This window comes from Colossoma macropomum, unplaced genomic scaffold (assembly GCF_904425465.1).
Source record: "Colossoma macropomum unplaced genomic scaffold, Colossoma_macropomum, whole genome shotgun sequence".
Classification (NCBI taxonomy): Eukaryota; Metazoa; Chordata; class Actinopteri; order Characiformes; family Serrasalmidae; genus Colossoma; species Colossoma macropomum.
Window position 1 is genome coordinate 13,178,499 of NW_023494801.1, and position 24,499 is coordinate 13,202,997.

General features: G+C 38.9%; 2 protein-coding genes across 4 annotated transcripts; one reads left to right on the forward strand and one right to left on the reverse strand.

The window, feature by feature from the left end:
- Nucleotides 1–826: 826 nt before the first annotated feature.
- hoxb13a (homeobox B13a) lies at nt 827–3,131 on the reverse strand. The gene is made up of 2 exons (XM_036589678.1): nt 2,379–3,131; nt 827–2,087 (listed from the first exon to the last, which is right to left on the reverse strand). Exons 1-2 carry the CDS (start codon nt 3,043–3,045, stop codon nt 1,840–1,842), a joined length of 915 nt encoding a protein of 304 aa, XP_036445571.1. The 5' UTR covers nt 3,046–3,131; the 3' UTR covers nt 827–1,839.
- Nucleotides 3,132–6,743: 3,612 nt separating this feature from the next.
- Nucleotides 6,744–22,031, forward strand: eve1 (even-skipped-like1). 3 transcript variants are annotated; one of them, XM_036590593.1, is made up of 4 exons: nt 19,559–19,779; nt 20,197–20,441; nt 21,200–21,292; nt 21,469–22,031. In XM_036590593.1, exons 1-4 carry the CDS (start codon nt 19,776–19,778, stop codon nt 21,757–21,759), a joined length of 633 nt encoding a protein of 210 aa, XP_036446486.1. In that variant the 5' UTR covers nt 19,559–19,775; the 3' UTR covers nt 21,760–22,031. The 3 variants fall into 3 exon arrangements, with proteins under 3 accessions (XP_036446485.1, XP_036446486.1, XP_036446484.1); XM_036590592.1 differs by lacking the exon at nt 19,559–19,779 and adding an exon at nt 6,744–6,849 and having other exon boundaries at nt 21,200–21,767; XM_036590591.1 differs by having other exon boundaries at nt 21,200–21,767.
- Nucleotides 22,032–24,499: the final 2,468 nt, after the last annotated feature.

A 24,499-nucleotide genomic window follows, 5' to 3' on the forward strand; every position in this document is an offset into this window, starting at 1 on the left:
GCATCGTTTTCTATATAATTACTGAATGATACGTTTAATATGCAATAAGCCTATGAATTGAAACGGTCTGCTACGCGAGACAGGGATGTTAACATGTGAGAACATGCGTTGGACATAATCAGAGTAAAGATATCAAATATGTGGATCAGGGTGACGAAGGTGATGATGAGTAATGACGGACCTTTTACATCCCCACTAATCCAGGCCGGCGTAAAGAAGAGAGTTGCAAAGGCAGCACGTCGTGACCCTGCTAACTGTCACACAGTTAAACTGCTCGAACTCGGACAGGAACGTAAATTACGCCTGGGGGAGATTATAAAGTGGATCAGTGTGCGTAAATCTGTTTACCTGAATGAGATACGCAAAAGGAGGATATTTATGTCTTTCAGCTCAAGGTTTAAGGCACCATAAAGTGCTCTCGGCAGGCAGGAAGTAGAAGGTGCTTTTTGAATGATAGGACCTGCTGCAACCGCAGAAGGAATTAACAGCATTTCATTTGGCGAAAGAGAAATGAAGGATAATTGCATCCCAACAAGAACAGCCCTCAGGCAAATAACGGACAGTGGAGGTCGAACACAGACCGTAACCTACGCTGAGTTTTAGAGCAATGCTTAGATATTCATGGGCTCCTGAAAGAGAAAAAGCCATTGCTTATCTGAAGAGCACGTGACTTTCAAGGTCAAGGTTAAGGGCTGATTTAGTGGGTCTGTCTACAAGTCGCGCGCTCCTTCCCCCCAACTCAAGAGGAAAATACCCCACGCCCCACCCCCAACAGTCCGACAGGGATGAGGAACATTTCAGATCCTGCGTTTTGAGCATGGGCGCTCATCTTTTATTTTCCCATTGAAAAGCAGTCAGGATACGTTAATACAGTTTTCCAATGAATCGTGTGGTCCAAATGAGCTGAATATATATTCAAAGAAAATGTTTTAAAAAGAAGACTTTCGTAAAGATTGTCATGAGAAAATTGCATAAAAATAAAAAATACTAAAAATAAAAAAATAATAATAGAACACAATTTACGCAAAAGTATAGGAGGCTTCTTTGTTTAGACTTGAAGGATTGTATAGGCACCAATAACATTCTAATTTGATTGAAATTAACATGCATATAAATGCTACATTTACGGACAACACCTGGCGTAACTATTCAGAAATGAATTAAGGCAGTCAGTTATTTCAACAGATTAATAGGATGTAGCCAAACATACACCTGATTTCAATGTATTCAACACAAGCTTGTAGGTCTGGAACAAAACACAAGTCTATCAACGTTGATAGGCTTCAGAGGTCGATGAAAAGGACAAACAAATTTCTCTTGAAAAATGTTAGTTGTATTAACTCAGCATGCGATCACGAAGGAAAAAATCAATATAAATTCACTTATGTAATTTACAAACCCTATAGGTCTGTGAGAGTTAAACATTTATTAAGCATTTCTCTATATAGATTTTTTTTCATACTGTCTTACAAGCGACATAACAGTTATAAGGAATATTGATGGGCATAGTGTAATAAGCTATAACCCTACTGCAGTAACAACACTGGCATGCCTAACAATTAATCTATACGTAAAATGTATATAAAAACACAACTAAAAGGGCTTCAAGCAAACATGACGTTACATTTAGGCAGGCATATTTACATGAATATAGTCCTTATTCACTCTTATTTTTCTTGTTGTTTTATCTTAGTCCATCCATTTATGCGTTCGCAATGCAAATATGCAAGCAAGAGAGCACAAAGAAGCCCAGTTTATAAAAAAAATCAAGTCGACATTTTGTTTTTCTTCAATCTGAAGTCACAGAGCAAAAAAAAAGTCTGGTTGCTCAAATCAGCGCTATGGCGCGCTGCTCTTAACTTTGGCGATAAATTTCTTTTCCTTTACCCTCCTGTTCTGAAACCAAATTGTGATCTGCCTTTCGGACAAGTTGGTTACCGCAGAAATCTTTCTCCTCTTGTCTTTCGTGATGAATTTGTTGGCTGCGTACTCTTTCTCCAGTTCCTTTAGCTGTACTTTGGTGTACGGTATCCTTTTCTTTCTACCTCGGCGGAAAGAGCCCCCGTCATGTTGGTGGGCCACAACATCTGGAACGAATAACAAACAGGGTTATTATTGATTGTCTTGCTAGATGTCTATCAATTCCACAACCCAGGACACATCTTAACAGTCTACGTTAATTGGTGACACATTCGTCGAATCTGTTTTTGCCTTCTAGTGCAAGAAAATAGAAAACTGTTCACTGCTGCTTCACACAAAATGCATACCGAGTCAAGCTCTACTGCCTTATCATTTTGAGATTAAGGTAACTACATGATTTACTGTGATTTTGACAAAATGTTTAATTTAAGCTGGAGCGTACAAGAGGTTGTACATACCTGCTAACGCAGATTTCCACAGATGGCCCGCTTGGCTCTGGTCCTTGGAGCAGTACATCTGACCTCCCCATCCGTTAGCCAGAGCCCAGGGTTGGTAACTGTCCATCGGCAGGAGACTATCGTGCCGAGGCTCCCCCGTTCCCAGCGTCTGGACCACCGACACGTCCAAATAACTGGCCATAGACTGATATGGACTGGGATAGCCGTGGTAGAAGGCGAACTCTTTGGCCCTGCTGGGGTATTCTTCAGACGCGACCGCGGTGTCCATATATTTCTCTGCAGAATAGCTGAGCGCGCTCGCTTGGGTGCAAGACTTGAGCGAACCCCGCCCCATTCTGCAGGGATAGTAGCTGTTGCCAAAGTAGCCATAAGGAATAGCCCCGGTGGATGAGGCTTGGGGAACAGTCGGGCATGGAGTGCACTGCTTGCTTGCTTCGGACGAACTCGAAGTCGATACGTCCACGGTGGAATAGCTGGAGCCATGCACGAGGCTGGACGGGTGAGCACTCAGTGCCGAGTGGGCCATCAGATTCCTGCACTGGTTGGCCGCGAAATTGCCGCTACCAACCAGACCTTCCATGTTCTTGTTCAGCTCATCCAAGTTGTTTTCATACACAAACATTACTGTATCCGCCCAGCGAGGATTCAACACCAGAGAGGTGGTCATAGCACGCTCACCATTCAGACGGAGAATTATCTTGCAAAGACCTGAGCACGGAGCAGGACACACTGTTACATCGACACAGCTGCATTGACGCAATGGAGTAAAGTCTGGATCGGCGAGCGTTCATTGGATGAAAGGCAGGTCACGTGATGCGCAAAACTGACCCCGATGAAGGAACTTCAGTTCAATTTTTTGTCCGGCTGCTGTTCGGTCTCACCGAAATGGAGGTGGAGGTGCGCATCTGCATCTCACCTCTGCTGCACGTCTATCCTTTTGCATATTAAAAGACGGCTGTAGAGTTTTTCTCTGTGTTCTTCAGTGATTTCATTGTCTTAATTGGCGTTCTAATGGAGCGGTGTCCACAAAGAAATATCAATTAAAATATACACATGATCCTTTTTTGCCTATATTATGACGCGAAATGAAAATGATTACCGTAAATGTGCAAATGCTGCCTTATTTTAGGACGCATTAATCAGATATGACCTGCACTCTAACTATGGTATTGTGAAGTATTCTTGCATGAACAGATCATTTAAAAAGGCACGATATGAAGACGTGAATACTGTGAAAACCACGTTTCGCCCTTTTGAAATCTGTATAGATTTGCCAGCGATCAAGTTTTTCTACCAGAACATGCGTCACCTGCATTTTAATGTCCCAAAATGAATATACCACATAAAATGCAGGAGGATATCCTGCAAAATAAGCAGGTCTATAGGGTACCCGTCAGTCCTCAGAAAATACAAATAAAGCAACATCAATAAATCATAGAATATAAAATTCTATGTAATATAAAAATATACCCAAATATATTTAATATGCATATGTTAACGCGCATATTATACATACAATAATATATTTAATACGTTAAGTATGCATTGGACAAAATCTACTCTGAACACCTCACAACTGGTATGATATGTATAAATGGTATGTATAATTGGTAGTGCCAAACGCATAATTGATTTATCATCGCCATAAACATTTTTTTTTAATTTATAACTTGCTATTTCACATATACAGGCTTAAAAATGTCACACTCACTTACATCAAACCACTCTTTAACCAAACCCTTAAAATAAAGCTTAAAATGAAGCTTTATGGAAATTATTTTCTGATGGTCTCCACGGCGCAATGACGCGTAAAAAGCCTTCTTTTTTATACATATTAAAATCGCATATGCACGTCTGAAAGCTCAAGGGCTGGTGTACAGCAGTGGCCAACCTTCGTGCTCAAACCTACCCCAGCGATTGCCACAGATATTTCATACTTGAATGTCTCAAGCGATCAAGACGTATATGCTTAACCTGTTTATATCAAACATTTAAACGAGCGTTCAAACGAGCGCACCATTCCCCCGTACGACTATCATTATTTTTACACGAATATTGTACGACTCCTATTTAGAACAAGAGGTATTTCCAGACTAAATCCGTGTTTTTTTTTCCAAGTGCACTATTTACATTTCGCATGATGTACATTGTTTATGCATAGACAAGTTGCGGTTTCATACACGACCTATGCAAATGTACTGCACCTAAATCCGTTTTCCTTTTTTTTCTCACTCATGACGCGCGGCGATATTTCTGTAGCTTATGCCAAAACATTCGCCGGTGTGAAATAAACTACTGAAAAAAAGAGCTAAAGCTGTTATGTTATGGTCGACAAAATCATGGTTATCCATATTTCTTATGATAGTACAGTCTTAAAAATAAAGGTGCCAAAGGGCTATTTGGAGCAATATCAGGGGAAAAACGCGTTGAGGTGAGTAAAGAACCTTCCTAATTGAAACCACGCACTGAAAGGTTCTTCAGGGAACCAAAACGGGATCTTCTATGGAAAAGCTTCAAAAAACCCATCTTGGGAGCTTCATTTTTAAGACTGCACTATAAGAAAAAAGAGTACTAAACTGTCACTGATGTGGCTCCCCCCGCGTCACTGGGATGGTACCCTCAAGATTACCCTTAATTAGTGAACGTATTGCATAATATTCCATTGCAGTTATATTCAGTCAGAATAAAAGATACCGTGCAGGTACATGCTTTATTCATCAAGGTAAAAACAACGCAAATGTACCCTCAAAGGTGCAACACTGATTTTAAATTCCAAGTGTGTCACTTAAATACGTTATATACATATTTATGCCTTTTCATGACCTAATGTTTTAAAACAGAACACTAAAATAAAAAGGCTAGAGACAGGATTGGTGTGTGGAGTCAATACAACTTAAAATATATAATTGCAGTACAATTATGTTCCCTAACTAAAGCCTTATGAAGACGTACCCTTGAGGGTACCACCCCAGTGACAAGAGTGACAGTACCTTTTCTTCTGAGAGTGTATACACCTTGTCGTGACTATAAGCCTTTTATTTTTCTGTTTTAAACCAGTAGGTTATCAAAAGGTACACATATGCCTCTTTCCCCTGAGGAAACAAAAACATTTAACGTAGGCTGCATAGTTGGACCTTAAGACCAGTGTCGTACCTTTGACGGTACATTTACATTGCTTATACCTTGATGAACAAAAATGTTCCTCTACAGTACCTTTTTCGGCCAGTGAATGTGCTTATGGGAATAATCATCATCTCCATAAGATCACATTATACGCTCTCAGAAATAAAGGTACGAAACTGTCACTGGGGTGGTGCACTCAAGGGTACATCTTGGTACCTTTAGTCAAGGAACATAATTGTACCATAATCCATTGAAATTATATTTTCTGTTGTATTGACTCCATACAACCCATCTCGTCTCTAGGCCTTTAATTTTATTGTTCTGTTTTGAAGCATTAGGTTATGAAAAGGTACAAATATGTACTTTTTTACCTAGAAAAAACTTATATAAGGTACACAATTGGGCCTTAAAACCACTGTTGTACATTTGAGGGTACATTTACATTGTTTGTACCTTGATCAATGAAAAATGTACCTGCACATCACCTTTATTTCTAACAGTGTAAGCATCGCCACCATTGCGCTATAGACGTGTGAATTAAATTAGCGTCAATAATCAGCGTGTTTTAAATGTAAGCTCTCTCTATTTGTTGTTTGTGTATTAAAGGATTTCATCAAAACAGCGGTTTATGTTTAAAACAAGCCTCTACCTTGAGTCAGACTGACGCTTGAAACATTTTTAAAAGGGATGAGCAGGAACCCTCCCCCTCCAATCCTTATTCCTCATAGCACTAGTTTTTCTCTCCCCCCCTCACACATACACGCACAGATCCAGACGGTCGTCTTTTACAGGTCAGGCGGGGCCTTCAAGGTCAAGGCCAAGTTTAAAGTGACGAGCCTGGCCCTCCCTGAAGGGCTTGTTCAGGCGGCAGCGATAGACGCAGTCCCTCCTTAAACAAACCGTCCAAGTTCAAGGCCTCTGGTCTGCTTCTGTCATCACAGCCAAACACAATGAAGAGAGGGATACAGCCTGAGGGCAAAGCAGCCAGCCTGCAACAGACACAAATAAGACCGCTGGATCTCCCTCAATTCAGATGGCAAACGATAAACGGAATCCCTGTTCTCTATATTTCAGACCGTCCTGATTGAAAGTCCATGTGAGTCCACAGAGCGCAGTCGTGCTTCTGCAGCCATTTCCCCTTTGGCGAGCTGCTGCCTCGTGGCAGCTACTGTACCCAGGAAATGCCTTATTGGTCTTATTGTCAAACTTCCTGCCCACTTGTAAAGCTCCATAACGAGTCCACGTTGAGCTAAGCAGCTTACATCTGACTAGCTTCCCGCCTTTCAAGAACGAAATAAATCACCATGCCAACCTCGAAACTAAACATAGGCTACTTCAACAAGTAGAGGTAAGCTTGCTATCTAACATAAGACGTTCTTTCCTCGTTATGTTAGGTGTAAAGTTTATATGAACAGCCACAACTGCATGCTAGAGCTACATTGCTATTCTATTTGCAGTTCTGTTCCGTTAGTAATCTGTAAACAAATACAAATCTGACCTACAACTCCAGCGTCAATATTTCGCAGTTGTAAACACTTTTTCGTTTCTTAAGAGTGAAAACTACTAACTGTCGATGAACGTTTTGCGCACGGTTTGCGCTGAATCTTCTGAAGAAAGACTGAATGCATTTATGCGTCCATTAGATTACGTCGACGTGCTAAAGCGTTAAATATAAAAGGCACAGCCAAAAGCTATTTATTCACCTTCTTTTCTGAGGGAGCTATATGATGCACATGTAGGTGCAAATAAGACTTCAAGACACACTTGGTCTCCATCTTACACGTGAGCGTCGCATAAAGAACACAGTTCAGGAACAAAATGACATTGTTTGCATATAAAACTATATTTGTGATACTGTTAATAATCAGAATAAAAACACTCGAAATTAGTCCAAAAGTTTCAAAAGATTTGCAAATTGAAGTCCAAGAAAGTAAAACAACCTGTTTGATTTTAAAAATCAACTGAATAATGAAATAGCAATATCTTTAATAATAACTGCGGAACATTATATATTAAAAACTAAGACAGTCAAATCAAGTCAAATAATACTTTTTTAAATGTAAAAGCGATCATTTCCCATTTAAAAGTCCTCTGGCAAGAATTTTACCTTTACTAATAAATCAGATCAGGGTACGTCTGTTGCCACCAATATTGAGTTAATGTTCTGAGTTGCGCGGTATAATTGCTGTTAAGACCAAGCGATTTCTTTCTTTTGGACTTAATGTCATCTATGAATGATCAATTGAATTTAATGATAAATTGAATAGCACTGCGAGAGCGAGTGATAGTCAACCACTCAGACACACCGCTCCAACATTATTTTGATAAATATTATAAAATATTGGTGATGAAAACAGGAGCGGAAAAAAGGAGGTACATGCGATCATTTTAGATACCTGAATGAACTGAAAATTAACTGAAGACAAATAGATTATAAGTAGTGATAATAGTCATATCATCGCCAAAATAAATACTGTTTCTGAGTTTTGAGTATTTGAGCATTTGTTCAACACGCAAGTTTTCGACTTTTGCGTCGCCATATTCGTGCGTACGAATATTTAAGGAGCTATGGTGTCATGACTGTCAGGTTGTTAACACAATGGACGCATACTGGACCGCATGAGAGCTAAGCAGGGACGAGAAAATCCAATAATAAATCCAGGCCAAATCAACAGCATGCACTGCACCATGCAGCTCATGTGGCTACTATTTCTATAGTCAAACTTTAAACAATGTAGTAGCAAAACAATCAAATCAAACACCAATAAGTGGTACCATCACTGAGAAATATTTTTAGTCAAAAACAACCTATGGCATGGGCAGCCTGATAACTCCACACATCTTTCAATATTTCCAACATGGTTTATGGCTGGAAACGATAAAGAATAGATCAATACATTCCATCTACCATGATGGACATTACAGCTAAACAGCTAAAAATATGTCAGACAATGTTCAACTTAAATACAGTGAAAAAAGCAATGCACTGAACTCGCTTAATTCAAATGTGAACATAATATGAACATGTATTACATAATTTTGTGTTTCAGTTTACATACATTTGGTCATAACTGTGTTGATATACTTTATACTTGTGTAAATAACACATTTGAATCATGTAAATTCAGTGCATTACTTTTTTCAGTACATTGATCAGTTAAATACAATTGCTGACAAAATGACATGCAGGTAGGTGGAAAAAGATGCACAGTGCAGTGTAAAAAGTGTAGTGTAGTGTGCTAAGCTAAAAATAGATATAAAATCTGTTGGTGGGTGTAGGTGCCATCGAGGGCAAAGGTGAGAAAATGAGGGTGGGGAGGCTTATGTGGAAGGAGCAAGGAACTTTTAAGAACTCATGTGGAGAACTTTGCAACCAGATACACATGGAGTTATAACATAATGGTGAAAATGTAAAAAAAAAGAAAAATCATAGCTTTTTCTCTAGTGGTGTCCCAAAAGCGATATAGTAATATTATGATTATCTTAAAAATTCAAAACCTTCTTAAGTGTGATTATCTGCACAATAATGTAAACATGATTTTGGACAAGTATACCTTAGAAACTGCACATCACATAATTAGCAATGTAAAGTATCATGGAGAGGAAAAACAATCAATCAGCCAAAGAAAACAACTGGTCTGAACTGTGATCCAAACTCTAAAACTACAAGGACCTGAAAATGACTTTCGGGCACAGACAACATACACACTGGATTACACAACTGAATTAAAGCTACACTGTACAATACAAAACTCTGTTCAGTGCTGAAATTTTAAAGATACATTGACCAAAGATGTTGAGGCTGACTGATTAGTATGCATGCACAAAAAAGAAAAGGAATAGAGAGACAGAGGGAGAGAGAGTATGCACAAGCATAATGTCAGTGGTTTGCCGCTCCATGTAGTTACTGCAGGTGAACAGCATACCAATAACTACTATTTCATGTAATAAACACAAACATTTACTCTCAGCTTAAAAAGAGGCAAAAATACTACTGTTCCAAATCTTTACAACAATTTTACCAAAACCAGAAACAGAATGAACCTTGATGAAGTGGCTAGTGTTTCAAATGAGATGCTGCAGTTTACAGATGACTTGCAAGAGCTGACATTGACCAGGTTACTGCAAATAAAAATTTGCAGAACATAATCTCACACTCTCAGAAAGAAAAGGTACCAAACTGTCACTGAAGCTGTACCCCTCTTGTCACTGGGGTGGTACCCTCAAGGGTAAATCTTCAATATCTTTAATTAGGGAACATAATTGTATCATATTCCATTGCAATTATATATTGGAAGTTGTATTAACTCCACACACCCAGTCTCTTCTCTTCAGCTTTTTATTTTATTGTTGTGTTTTTTACATTAGGTTATGAAAAAGTAAAAACATACATTTCCCCTGGAAAAACATATTTAAGCTACACAGTTGGTCTCTGGCTTAAAGTCACTATTGTACCTTTGAAGGTTCATTTAATTTGTTTACATTTACACCGCTAAACAAAAATGCACCTGCACAGACCTTTTTTTTCTGACAGTGCATTTGAACAGGTTTTGCTTGCTCACAGAATGAGTTCTGAACAGTTATGCACAAGTAAAAGTATTGAAGGGGACAAGATGAAATAGAGTGTTGATCTGGGAAACTAGAGAGGGGTGTTGGGAGAGAAAAGGATGCTCTGGCTAGAGTAATGAAGACAAAGCAGATGAAAGAGTGGACGCATAATCAGTATGATGTGAGAAGGTGAACACGTTCTCTACTCCATTCTACAATGACTCCATAACAGAGTCACTATCAGATAAACAGTACTTAAAGCTTTCATCTTTGAGAGATACAAGAAATGAAGTTCCATTCTTAGTTACAATATAAAAATATAAAATCCACAAGTGTTTCTGTCCATCCTTCCAATGTGAGAACACAACACGACACAATGGGTCTGAAAGGTTGAGTAGCTGTCCAGAAGCTGAGAAAAAGCATGAGACAAAAGAACGTATGTAAGTCAAACAAAGTTGTTGGTGATCTCAGAACAATGAACTTCTATGAGTGAACTTTTGAAGTATAAAAAATATCCCTGCAGATTTCTTTAAAAAATAGAAAGCTCATAAAAAGAAAGGAAGCTGTAATAAAGGCAAAAGGTGGACCCAGTAAATTCTGAAAATGTATAAATTATATTTAGTTGTTGAGGTGTCTTAGTAATTTTCCGTTAAATAAATGTTTTGTTTTGTACCCACTTTGATTGGAAATGAAAGAAATGAAGGATAGTATCTGACCTTTGCACAGTATTTTGCATTTCACTGAATTACATGCATACCACATGCAACTCCATTTCCAGCAAGTTGCCAAATAGAAGGTAATCAACTTACTTAAAATTTCTTTGAGAAATCTTTATCTCTTCTTCCAATTCTCTCTTTATTTCCTACTTTCCTAGTCACAAAGCCCTTTCCTAGTCACAAATAAACATGTGTTTAGACACATTTTGCATGCTGAACATTTTTGTCTGAAAGTGGTTCACTCATAAATGCATGCTATAAACAAGAAATAAAACAAAACAGCTTTTAACAAGACTAATAAAAAGGTAATTCCTGAATGTTCAAAAGAAATGCTTTGCTGCAAACAGTTTTTCTGAAGCCAAGACAGAAAACTAAAGCACAGTCCCAACCACCCCCAAAAAATAAATTAATTAATTAAAAAGAAGGTAATCAGTTAATTAAAATGTCCTAATGTAAGACAACTTCACTCATATGCTAAAGCTGTTTAACATACAGATATTGTGTTATTTCTGTGATAGATAATAGGAACAAGAAACAACATCAGTAAGACCCACTTATAATCTCCAAAAAAAAGGATTAAGGATTTCAAAGAACACTTAGTCAGTTCAAATGGGTACAGCTTGAACTCTGATGCACGTTTTAACAAAGCATCAGGAGTTCAATGCCAAGTAAACCATCTCAGTGCTTTGTACTCATGTGTCACTCAAAACATCCGTATAATGTCCTGCAAGAGGCAACCAAAACAAATGTGACATTCATAATAGGTGTGCAAAGTGTGCATCACAGTAAAATACTAAAGGAGGAGGTGTGGGGATGGTGTCAAGTTGTATGCCATGTTGGGCTTTGTGTGGAAAAACTCACAGGCATTTGAGACCGGCAGCCTAAGAAGACATTAATGTGCAAAGCAATCATGTTCATATAGCTTTAAAGTAACATATATGGAACCACTGATTACAAAAACACGTCAAATTTGCTACATACAGTATGTGCGAAAGTCAGAAACCACACTTTCTATTTTTAATTTCCAGAAAAAAAAAATGCCAATTAGAACAAGCTGATCATTTTCTAGGAGATATTTCTAAAGAGGTTAGATATAAGATAATCCCCTCGCATAATGAAGGGAAAAGTCTTAGGAAAATCAGTATAAATAAAAATTCACAAAATTGTTAGTAGATATAGACGGAATGGGACTCCTAACAACCATGCAAGACCTGGTACACCACTAAAATGTGACTACCAGTTAAAGAGCACTTAAAGCTTTGATATTTGAGAGACAGGTGAATCCGTCCTTCCACTGTGAGAAGACAGCTCAACGCTATGGATCTGAAAGGATGTGTTGCTGTCAAGAAGCCATCACTGAAAAAGAGACATTAACAATTACAAGACAACTTGAAAACAAAGAAGCTGCTGGTGTTCTCAGAACAATGAACTGGCCACCCCAGAGTCTCAACATCACTGAAAGTGTTGGATTACTTTGATCATTAGAAGCACAAAATATTTGATATATAAATAAACTGATTTCCAAAAATGATTGGAAGCTATTACAAAGGGTGGACACACTGAAGAGTGAAAAGTTTGATATTATATTTAGTTGTTTAGACTTCTGTGTAATTCTCTGTTAAATACATGTTTTCTGATTTTTTCCTAATGCAGAAAAATTAATAACTTGCACTTAATGGTCATTCTGACTGTAAATTAAATAAATACAGGGTGATCTCTGACTTTTGCATACTCTTAAAAGATGTGCCAAAAAGGGTTCTATGGAGCAATTCCACAAAGAGCTACATTTAGTTCCCTAAAGAACCTTTCATTGATGGTTCTTTAAATAATTGTTTCTGTAAATGAGATGTGAGTGTAGGATCCTTTTCAAAGTTTAAAGAACCACCAGATAATGTAATGATTCTATACTAGGGATCTAACAGTACATTTGGCCAGTATCAGAATGTCATGAAGCATTGTTACACCCTTGTTCAACCCTATCTAAACCTTTATCCTTGAATCATACCAGATAGTAAAATTTGTCTGGCCCACTTGTGGGCCACATCCTTGTATTTGTTCTGGCCAAGTATACAGGTGGGTCCTTGGCCCAAATTTGGCCCACACACTGTAAAGTAGGTAGAACTAATGGATCTGGCCCAGATCTGGTCCCACTGCATTGCTGGTCCACAACATTCATGCAAGAATTGGTCTACAAATATAAACACAAGGCCAAACCATATTAAGTTGTCCAGGATCTGGCCCTATTCTGGCATGCGTACCAAACATCTGCCCGGTAGCCAAGAAACACTCACATATGAAAGCCAGAATCAGCCCAGAACTCACTGCTCTCTGGGATACATCCAGACCAAGAAACATTTAGGAATCTTTATTTTTAAGAGCACATTTACACATATGGCCATGTGATATAAAGTCATCTGGAATTAATCTAATTCTCTAAATTAGTGTTTAGAAGAAGGACAGTGTCTTCTGAATTTTCTGCAGTACATAGTACACATGTTACACCTTGTCAAAAGGATATGATCAATGTCATGATCATTTTTATCTTGAACGGAAACAGTTTGACTAATTCCTGTACAATATATTGAATATGGTTTGATACACTGACTGTGCTGCAGTGGCCGTCATGTGAAAGTCCAAAATGAGATGAATGTTGAAGTAGTCTGAGGGACATATCTGGCTAAAATATCTAAAGAAGCATCTATACTGTTTTTCTGCTGCCTCTGTAAAGGCAATCAGTGATTTATAATGATCTATATTAGCTTTCACTGCTGGCCATTATAACTTTACAAAATCACACAAGCATTTGGAAATAATTTAGTTTTATGACTACATGAGGGCTATGCTATACTCCAGCTTCTTCCCATAGCATGGTGAGCCAGAGAATCGCCATTTGCGCAATGCTTTGACGCTTTGAAAAACAGGGAAATAAAAAAAGAAATGCCTGACAATGAAATCCATATTCAGAACTTTTCTCCGCTTCCAATATTTGTTGAGCAAACAATGAACAAAGACCAGAACAAAGTGGAACTTTTTATTCGTCAACGACAGTCGACCCATAGCGCGCATAAAGTCATTGCTGGAATGTACAGTAGGGTGGAAGCCCGTGATGTTCAAAAGGGGCTGCTAAGGTTTCAGGCAAGGTCTGGATTATTTGCTTTGGCTTTTGGGGAGGGAGGGGCAATTTCGGAAGCAAATTTAAACAATAAATGAAGACGTCATTATAAATGTAAGCAGTGATGAATGAGGGGGGATATGATATTTTAGTCAATGAGACATTAAAATTCAAATTTAGTTTCGTTCTTTATGTCAACAATCACAAGGCTATTAACAGATTATAAGCAGAATACGCTTGTATCTCACCGTGTATAACACTGTTCAAGCTCAGTCACTGTGTACATGTCAGAAATTACATATGCCTCATTATATCTCGCCCATTGTATATCTTATTGATTATTTATTTATTTGTTCGTTGATTTGTTAAAATTTTGAAACGATATTCAGACTAATGACGAAGGTAGTGCTATATATAATTTGCTTAACTGAAATGACTTTCATTTAGTTTAATTTGATTAATTGAAATGAATCAAATTGGAACGTTGCGATACAACTTAATATTTTATGCTAAATGCTAAATTCTGTTGTAAGCGCGCGCCTATGCAAGGTAAGTACATAGAAAAAAAGTTACATTCATTTTCGATGAACGAATGAGATTAACATGATTAACTGTCATAATAAACTCAAGGTTCCAGCAAAATGAAATTCTACAACAGACACATTTGCTTGAAAATAATAAATACAGTGAGATAATTAATGACGTTTAAAGTTACATATAAAGCACTGGGATTTACATTTAGCATATTGGTCTTTAATAATACACTGAAAATGATTTATGATTTCATTGCATTAAATGGTTGCGCACAAAATACAATATATACTACTCAATGTACATAATATATAAAATAATGTATAAACACAATTGCTTTCTTTAAATTGACTTGTTTCGGCGATTATTGTGTTCATATAATACATTTTATTAATTTGCATCCACTTAACACATTTTAATCATGTCAATTCAAAGTGCCTTCTTTTTATTGCTGAGTTAAAGAAATGTTGTACTGTATAAACCGCAGAATGCAATGTCATTTATAACCTGGTTAGCTGGGAAAAAGCAGTGCAACTGCTATAAGTGGTTGCTAAAATTGATTTAGTTTACAATCTTCCACGAGCTACTGGGATATAACTTACAATTTGGCTGTACACTAAATATGTTGTGCAGAAAGGCGGGGAGGGACGCTCACTGGACAGGTGTGAGGGACTCACGGGGGCTTTATTCTAAGTCATTCCTGCTACAGAACCATTTCGACCAGTCTATGCTTTGAGCAATTGATTCATTGTTTTCAGAAGGTGAAGGATGCTTCGTTGTTTTCGAGGCCCTGAATCGTTAAATTTTGATGGGTTAAAGTGATTATTAATGTATAACATAGGGAACTCAACAATTGAAGGTTTTTATTCAGTCATTTGTTTATTAATTTGTTTTGCTCAAACGTTTTGGTCGCTTTTCTACGCGAGTCATTATTTCACAGAAGGACGCGATGCTTTCATTTGAGGATGGTTTTATTCTCCTCTGCTTATCTCTGAAGTGGGACGGTGTGGTGTATATGCGGTGCCACGCCTCTTTGCGTGTTACAAATTAGGCACCTCAAGAAGAAAAAGACAGGCCAGCGCACTGAACACAACACATCTGGTTAAACTTGACCGCCAGGGCCATGGACGTTTGCCAACTGTTATTAAATTAACAAACTTCAGTTTCAGTGAAGGGAGACGGACTGGCACAGGCTCAAAAATCCGCTTCTGCTGCGAATGCGCTCCCCCCCACCCCACCCCCCACGGGCAGCAGGGAGCGCGTTCTTAAGTTTTACCAGCTGAAAAGAGAGATGATGTTGATGATGGAGACGAGATGATAAACAGGAAGGCGGACTGTTTTATCGTAGCCGTGACAAGCAGAGAACAGAAACGCCACGCACGCATAAACCCGCCTTTGATAAAGAGGAACCAAGCGCCGTCCTGAATATTTTTCCTCTTTATATAATTGAAAATCTAGCTCTGAGCTCAAAATTAAGCAGAGCACAAGTGAGCTTCAGCCGAAGGATTAAACATGGTGAATGCGTTCTTGCTGTCCAAATATAAAAAGCTAAATCGAGAAGTGAAAAGCCCTTTGGTTTATTCATATTTTCATACCTTTAAAAATAAGAAGTGCCCATTTTAAATGGCACAAACATTCTATAGCACCGCTATACAGTATTACAGTATTACACCACTATACAGTATACAGTATTATTTACATATAAAGTTCAGAAGGACGGTAGAGTGCTATATATGTATATATATATATATATATATATATATAGACAGATAGATATAGATATGCAGGAATAAATATAATATACATATACACAGAATGAGTGGAGAGAATGCGGATGTAGGTTGTATGTACTGTGAGCAGCATATGTAAAAAGATAAGTATGCAAAGTAAAACATGTACAGTAACTGTGCAAATATGAATAGTGCAGTCAAATGTGTGTAAATATGCAAATATTTGTTTGTTTTGTTTTGTTTGTTTTTTTTGCGTGCATATTGAAAGAATTACACTGTAATTTAACATGATTAAAATGTGTCAAGTGGTTGCCCATGAATAAAACATATTACATATTACATGAACACAATCATTGCCAAAACAAGTAAACTTAAAGGAAGCTACTGTGTTGATGTAACATATCTTTTTATGTACAACCACTTGGCACAATAAAATCATGAACCACTTTTTTCAGGACCCTAGATATATCGGTTTATTACAAGGTCGTAATATAAAGACACAGACCCAATTAATTAATGATCCCGCTACATTTGTAACATTAAGACCAGAACTAATTATTTTAGATGTGGGCACGTTTAGAATTACGAAGCGCTCTCTCTCTCTCTCTCTCTCTCTCTATGTGTGTGTGTGTGTCACGTGTTCAAGGTGCTCTAACTACGTCATATTTCTTATTAACACCGCTGCCATCACGCCACACCCACAGAAGAGTCTGATCTGAGACAAACTTATGCTTTCAGCTTCCACCTGTGCAGAGACCCCTACCTATCCAATACATTTTTTATAGTAGCAGCTGATATTATTTTACCAATGAACATGTATGTATTTATTAAATATGTTATGTATTCTATCACCGTGCACCGTGTGTTGGTTCAAGCCAGCCTTGTGACCCTTTCAGCGCTAAAGCTACTGTATAAACCAACACATATCTGGAAACGCGCACCTGGATTGTTTGATCAAACGACCCAGGTGTGTGTAAGTCTATTGTTCGCCTGTATAAAGCGCCATTCTGCCACCAAGGCGTGAGATTTGCTCCAGTCTTGACGGAGCCACAAGATGACTGCAGACTAAAGTGGAAATACAAACATCGGGCTGGCGTACATTCAGTTATTATGGAACTGAGGCAGTTTAGTTAGCTTTTACAGTTCAATATTTTGCTCGTTTAGGACGAATCTGTGGTAAATGATGTAGACAGTGAAATAAACAACAATTTCCTAAAGAATCCTTAATTCCACTCTTAAAAAAGTGTCACAGAGTTCTTTGGGCGATGCCTCAGAAGAATCATTCTGGTTCCCTAAAAAACTGTGTTTGAAAAACAGATTTGTGAGTGGAAAGAAACGTTTAAATCTATGAAGATAAACGTTCTTCACCAATTTCTGGGTTCCTCCTAGAATCTTTAAATGATTGGAGGCTCTTACAGTTTAAAAACGATCTTTGCACGTCTAATTTACAAAAATGGTTCTCTGATCTTTAGAGAACCAAAGCGGTTCCTTTATGGCATCGCTCAAAGAACTATTTCTGGCTGCTTTATTTTTAAGCGTGTATCTCATCTCCCAGAACAATTGAATCCACCCTACAGAACCTTTGTACTATGTGAAGGTTCCTATAACTTCAAAAAGGTTCTTCGTGGTCGCACATATCAACAAAACTGATTCTTAAAATAATAAAGGTTGTTGAAGGAACCAAAAGCCGTTCTCGTATGGCAAAGCTCCTTTTGGTTAAACTTGGCACATTAATTTTGGCAAATATTTGGCTGGTTTAAATGAGGACTATTTATGTTTCTGTGTTTACTTTCATTTGTTTTTGTGTATATTTGTTTTTGTGTTTAGTTTAATTTCTATCACTGATTGGTTCCCACTCAACAGTGAACGGTTTAGATTTATTTCTCCATGTTGTCTGTTAAAATCAGCTTAATGACTCAAAAGATGGTCGGTTTGTTTGTCGTATTTGCCTCAATCCATAGCATAAAAAAGTAACTGCCAGTCTTGTAGGGATTAGTGAGTTGGATTCCGTAATGAGGGCCTTTTCAGGGCTCACAGATCAGTCAATTGTCACCCCATTAGAAGTGCCCAGTGTGCGTAAGGGGGGCGTAAGAATTGCGCAAGCCAACCAGCACAAAAAATAATGGCGGGTTTATTGATTATCAGACAATTATACTTTTCCTAATTGGCTATAGACCAATCAAATTGCGTTTGGTGTATATTTTAGTGTTCAGATAGCTGTAAGTCGCTTTTGCGTTTCATGTTCATTTCACAGTTATGAATTTATGCTGCATATTAATATAACAATATTCTATTACACTCATCTAATTTATGACAAGGTCTTAATCTAGCAAAACTTAAAAAGCAAACAATGTGTCTGCCTATTAGAACTACGCAATTATGGAGCACAGAAAAGCAATTACATTGAGTAACCACGAGTAGGTACACAATAAAATGATCAGTGTTAATTAACACCTTCTGTCAAGCTGACCTTTGATGAACCGAATTCAACACTATATACAGTATTCTTTCATCTGAGCATTTTGCTGTGTAACTGTCTTAGCCTGTTTGACTTTTATTCCACCTCGGTGCTGCCTGGACAAAGAACTGCAGTGTTAATCATCTTACATTGAATAACATTTCTAACTATGAATTCAATTCAGTTTTATGTATTTAGCGCATTTTACAACATTGTTCTAAACCAGCTTTTCATAAATCCAGGTCCAGACCGCCACACAAGACCCCAAATGGATATATCTTGGGGGCTTTATTCCTCCCATGAGGAATTCACTCATCCTTCTCTGGGCCGCATCGGATAGTGGAAATCTGAACAGGCCTGAGACACACAACCTACCCACGCTCACCGCACCCCCCCCGCCTTCCACTATCTTTCTCATAAATACACTTTCTCTCACTCTACCCACTCTGAACAGGAAAACTCACACTGACACACGTCATCTTTCAACTCTCTTGTAAGCTCAGTAAACTGAAAAAAGTGCTTTGAATTTATATGATCGAAATGCAAACTTGCAAGACAGCAATTGTGTCGACGTAACACATTAACGTGCAACCATCTGACCTGTTTCAATTATACTAAATTCAAAGCACCATCTTTATTCTGCACGCGCTATCTACAGACATTACGGTTCCAATGATCGACTTCCAAAAATACAAACATCAAACAGCGCAAAGCTGCCAGCTCTGGTCCCTCTCTCTCTCTCTCTCTCTCTCTCTCTCTCTCTCCCTCTCTGACAGTAAGCAAAAAGGAGGTCGATCTTAATTCTCCATAACAAAAAAAGTACAAAGGCGGGTCGGAGACCAAAGGCACTTTAACACCTCCCTGTGTCCGCGCGCCCAGGCGGCGCCGCGGCGGATAGCGCGCGCCTCTCATTAGTGGAAGACGGGACGAGTGGAGAGGGAGCGCATACAGGGAGGGGGGGAGGGGGGTGTGGGAAGAGGCTACAAAAACAACTCATCGTTTCCCCCATAAACGAACTTGGCTCAGGTCTACAAAGGTGCCTTCAGCGGCGGGGACGGCAGCGAGCATTGCTTACTTATTTAGGAACTTTTAAAGTCTCCACTTTGGACATATCTGCACTGACATCATCTCGTGTGCTGCTCAGAGGTCAAAGTTCAGTTGAGGAATCAGCCAAGGAAGATGCGTAAGTAAACTACGTGGCCGTTTCACTGTGCTTGATCTGTGATGCTCCAAGACTGAGACACACTTTGCTATGCCGCTAGCTCAGGTTGATACGTTTTACTGTTGTGCTGCAACAATTCAGGTCGTTTCCTTGGTATCAGGGCGCATTCACTGGCGGTCTGTCAAAACCGCCTACTACCATACTAAGGAGTATAAGGCACTACCATGAGACGTATAGCATGTGCTAGTATGCATGTGTTGGAAAGGAAGCCTTTAATGCCAGATATATGCTGGGAGCATTTATTTTCAATGTGTTTTCTGGCCTTGTCGGTATCAGAAATGCTCCCAAGGCCTAGTGGGACTTCAGCCTAATGTAGCTATATTCTGAAATAAAAGTCTAAGACCTTCACAACTGAGTTTGTGCTTTGTTTGTTTGCAGTGGCGGAGGGCAGGGAGGCTCCAGTCTCCTCCGTTGCTCATGCCGACAGTGATAATGGGGAGGAGGATTCCTGCCCGCGTATGGCGCTGCTGGCCGGAGTGGAGCAGAGCCGGAGGCACAGGACCGCGTTTACGCGCGAACAGTTGTCCCGTCTGGAGCAGGAGTACGGCAAGGAGAGCTACGTGTCCCGGGCAAGACGGTGCGAACTAGCGGCAGCACTCAACCTCCCCGAGACCACCATAAAGGTTCCTATACGACTTATTCGTTGAACTCAAAATATTTATCCTGTTAAAAAACAAGGCTCCCTGTGTTGGCCCACTTCAGTCCCTGAATGATTACTGTTACCAACAAATAAGCCATAACTTAGTAACCACAAAACAAGTCAGCAGTTTAGGGGCTTAAATAACTAAACAATAAAATAAAAAAGTGGACAATTAGTTTTCTAGTCAGATTTTTTTAACTTAAACTAAGGCTTATCAGATGCTATACTGAAAGTTTGTACTAAGTACCTCAGTAACAACTGTTCTGTGCTAAATTTAAGATTTGCAGTTTAAGAATTAATCTACAGTCAAGAAGATACAGGTCCCATTCTCAGAAACTGTCACTTGGGGCAGCACTACTCTTGTCCTGGGGTGGTACCCTCAAGGGTACATCTCAGTACCTTTAGTCAGGGAACATAATTGTATCATAATCCATTTAAGTTATATTTTCTAAGTTGTACTGACTCCACACACCCCATCTCATCTCCAGGCTTTTAATTTTATTGTTCTGTTTTAAATCATTAGGTTATGAAAAGGTACAAATACATACTTTTTACCTGAAAAAACTTAATTAAAGTACACAATTAGACCTTAAAACCACTGTTGTAGCTATAAGGGTACATTTACATTGTTTGTACCTTGATGAATGAAAAATGTACCTGCATAGAACCTTTATTTCTAACAATGTACTAGCACTGTTCTACTTGTCTGACTTGGACCCTGCTTCCTCCATATAATTGTAGGTGTGGTTCCAGAACAGACGGATGAAGGATAAACGACAGCGCCACAGTCTGAGCTGGCCTCACCCACTGGACCCCAACCTGTGTGCCTTCATGGTGAGCCAAGCGGCTGCAGGGCTGCCATACCCCCTGCTGCCTCATATTCCACTAAATCTGTACTCTCATCTCAGTATGGGAGGCATGCCACCACTCTCCAGTCTGTCTAGTCCGTATAGCGTTGCTTCTGTGAGACCTCTGGACACTCTGCGCCTTTCACATTCTCCTTATCCTAGGCTTGGTGGGCTTCCCTCTCCAGTACTTTACCCCCCAGTGCACACAATGCAACATCCTCCAACCTGTCCCTGCCCCTATTGCCTCCACTGGGGACCAGACCAGCTGCTCAAGGCCAGAGGGGGACCTGGTCTCGGGCTAAGTTTGACCAGCAGCCCAAAACCTACAGCTGCACTGATAGAATGCAGAGAAGAAGTGCCTTTGCCTCAGTGAAGGAAGGACTTTATTTAACATTAGAAATTACATTTTTGGACATCATTGGTCACCAACCCTCCTCCTGTTTTAGAGTTTAATGGGAACCATAATTTACCAAATGATGTTAATCAAGATCTTCAAAAGCACAAGATGTGAACAATTAGCGCAAGGAGTAAACTCTGCAGCATGGCAGATCTTCACAAGGGTTGGTAGCCACTCATCTATCGTCTAATACAGATTCACACTGCAATGGCACAATCAAAGCTAGAGAAAGGGTACTGCCACATTATGTTCATTTTATGCTAAATTTCTAGTTTTCTGTATGTGGAAATGTTTTAAAGATAAATATTTTTATGGCCTTCCTAAAAAAGGTGGTTTTGTTATCTGCTTGTCATTTACAAAGAATGCTGCTCCTGAACACTGTAAAATTAACGTGTATATATACTTGCTTCTTAAAAAGCTCTATGACAAACAAGTCTATTAAAATATTTATGAAAACATTCTGATTACGTTTTTTGCATTTTGAACTTATGTTGATGTTGCATAAAATCTACACATATTCTACATGGATATGTCTATTATATTTGATCCTGATATTGAACATGATAGAAAAAAAAAATGAAAAAATGAAAAACAGACATTCTGGCAGACATTCACAAGCAATATCCTTGTCAACTAACACATATAAATCTCTACAGTGATGTAAAATCTTCTGCACCTGTTAAGCTGTCTTTTATTCCAGCCTGTCAACCCAGACAGTGGCTAAACTAAGAGACACTTATCAAAATTACAGATACTACACCACACTAATCCTGTCATTATAGCCCACGCTAGACATAACCCACTGCAGCATGGGTCCGACGTGCCTTAAAACAGAGTCCAGCCAGACAAAACAACAGGAGGTGGACAGGGCTGTCTGAGACCACTAATCACCAAAGACAGGTTCAGTGCTTTATCTAATGATGAGCCAAAATCATACACTGAGGGCACTGCTTACTGAAAAGTCTACCTCGATTCATACTGTTCTGCTCTCAGACCCAATAAAGAACAGCAGAAACGATGGCATAGCCATGCCAGGGCTAACTCCAAGTTTATGTTCAGGTAGAACTGCTGTTCAAAAAACAGGGCAGATGCAGTGATTCAGCCTGTATTTAAGCACTAATACAAAACTACTGACGCGTCACAGCAAGGTTGTATGGATTAGGGCACCTGCTGTGATCCAGGTGCGTTAGCTTACTTGAGCCGCACCTGTTACAGGTGATTTAAAATGCAGAGGGCCTGCTTCATCTGTTGCTAAGCTAAAATTAACCCCTTTCATTTTAGTTTGGTGGTGTGCATTGCTAATTCTCACCTTGAGATCATGGCCCTTAAGGGGCACAAATTTCAGCTGCTTTTCAGGGCTTAGTGAGATAAGCTGCCTGATTCAATTCAGGTTCATTGGGCTTCTATATTTACGTTTTTCACATAAAATTATTAACTTTTCATGTTTTCCATATGCCTTTTGTTACCAGCTAAGATGCCTACTACAAGGAAAATGGACATCAAATTTGAACAAGAAACATGAATCAAGCACACAAAATTTTGCATTCTCTTGATAACTGCAAGTCAGCACAGGGCTAGTACTAGCGTTGTTCTAGGACCACTATTCCCAAACTGAGGTATTTGATCCTAGGAAGGATGTCAAAGTTTTCAGAGATTTACGTTACGTTGGATTTCATTAGCTGACTGTCCAATTACAAAGGTATATCCCTCAGATGAAGCACACGAACAACTGTGCTACTTCTTAACTCAAACCTCCTAAGCAAAAGAGAGCCTCATTAAAAGATCTACAAATGTTCCATTTCTTTTTTATTAAAAAGTTACTGTCAGATTTCTGGATAGCACTGCATGCAAAGTATCCTATCTTGGCAACTCATGATAAAATGTTTATGCCTATTGCAGCAACATACCTTCACCAGAGTCAGTTCTCAGCACAAAAAACTAAACACTGACTGTGGAAAACAATTTAAAACCCTAAAACTCTCTTCTATACAGCCTAACACACCATTCGTATTAGTCATTCATGAGTCATGATGTACGAATAAAATGTAGTAAGACAGAGGTTCAACCAGGCTAAATGTCTTATAACACAAGGTGTGTGCATGCATGTGTGGGATATATAGAGCTACAGGGGGTATGCAGCAGGATGTCTAATGTCCAACAGGCTACAAATTTGTAAAAAGTTTTGAGACCACTGCTCTACGACATTCAAACATTCTACTACAATTGTTCTAGGACATTCAAGCTAAAATGCAACTGATCAGTCAGGAATCAACCATTTGCAAATAGGGCACACTTTGATAGATTAACACTGTTTCCTCTTCACCACTGATAACTACCTTTGCTTACCTGGAGCAATATGTAGATGAAAATAGCCCTAATCAGCACCATCCTGGTCTGAGATAGACAATAACTCAACAGGTAATGTCTGCAATAAAACAGCAAATAGGTGGGAACTGACAGTAAAAGAGATGGTCTTCTCCATGTGAATAGTGAGAATTGTGGCTAATTGGGACTGACTGTAAAAAAGATCTTGTTTCTGGTGGCAGTGAGAAATCTCAAAGAACACACAGTAAAAGCTTTCTTTTGTCTAGCGAGCACCATGGTGTGATATTTACAACATCCTGCTGCTAATGCAGCCTTGGCCCTGGGGGAGTCAAGAGATGGACACGATGACATGACCGCTAGTCCTTTGTGCCGCATTTCCTTCAAAAGATCAGTTTCTATACCATGTCTAACACACCACAGTAGATCTGGGAAAAATATCTTCATATTATTCCACAAGGAGTGGATCCAGGA

What these genes read in the sequence shown, in the direction of transcription:
- hoxb13a (XM_036589678.1), bottom strand. Translation starts at nt 3,045, where the DNA reads ATGACCACCTCTCTGGTGTTGAATCCTCGCTGGGCGGATACAGTAATG. An exon ending in GTGGAAATCTGCGTTAGCAG is followed by an intron (nt 2,088 to 2,378) that starts GTATGTACAACC and finishes TATTCGTTCCAG; the next exon opens with ATGTTGTGGCCCACCAACAT.
- eve1 (XM_036590591.1), top strand. An exon ending in TCCCCGAGACCACCATAAAG is followed by an intron (nt 20,442 to 21,199) that starts GTTCCTATACGA and finishes ATATAATTGTAG; the next exon opens with GTGTGGTTCCAGAACAGACG.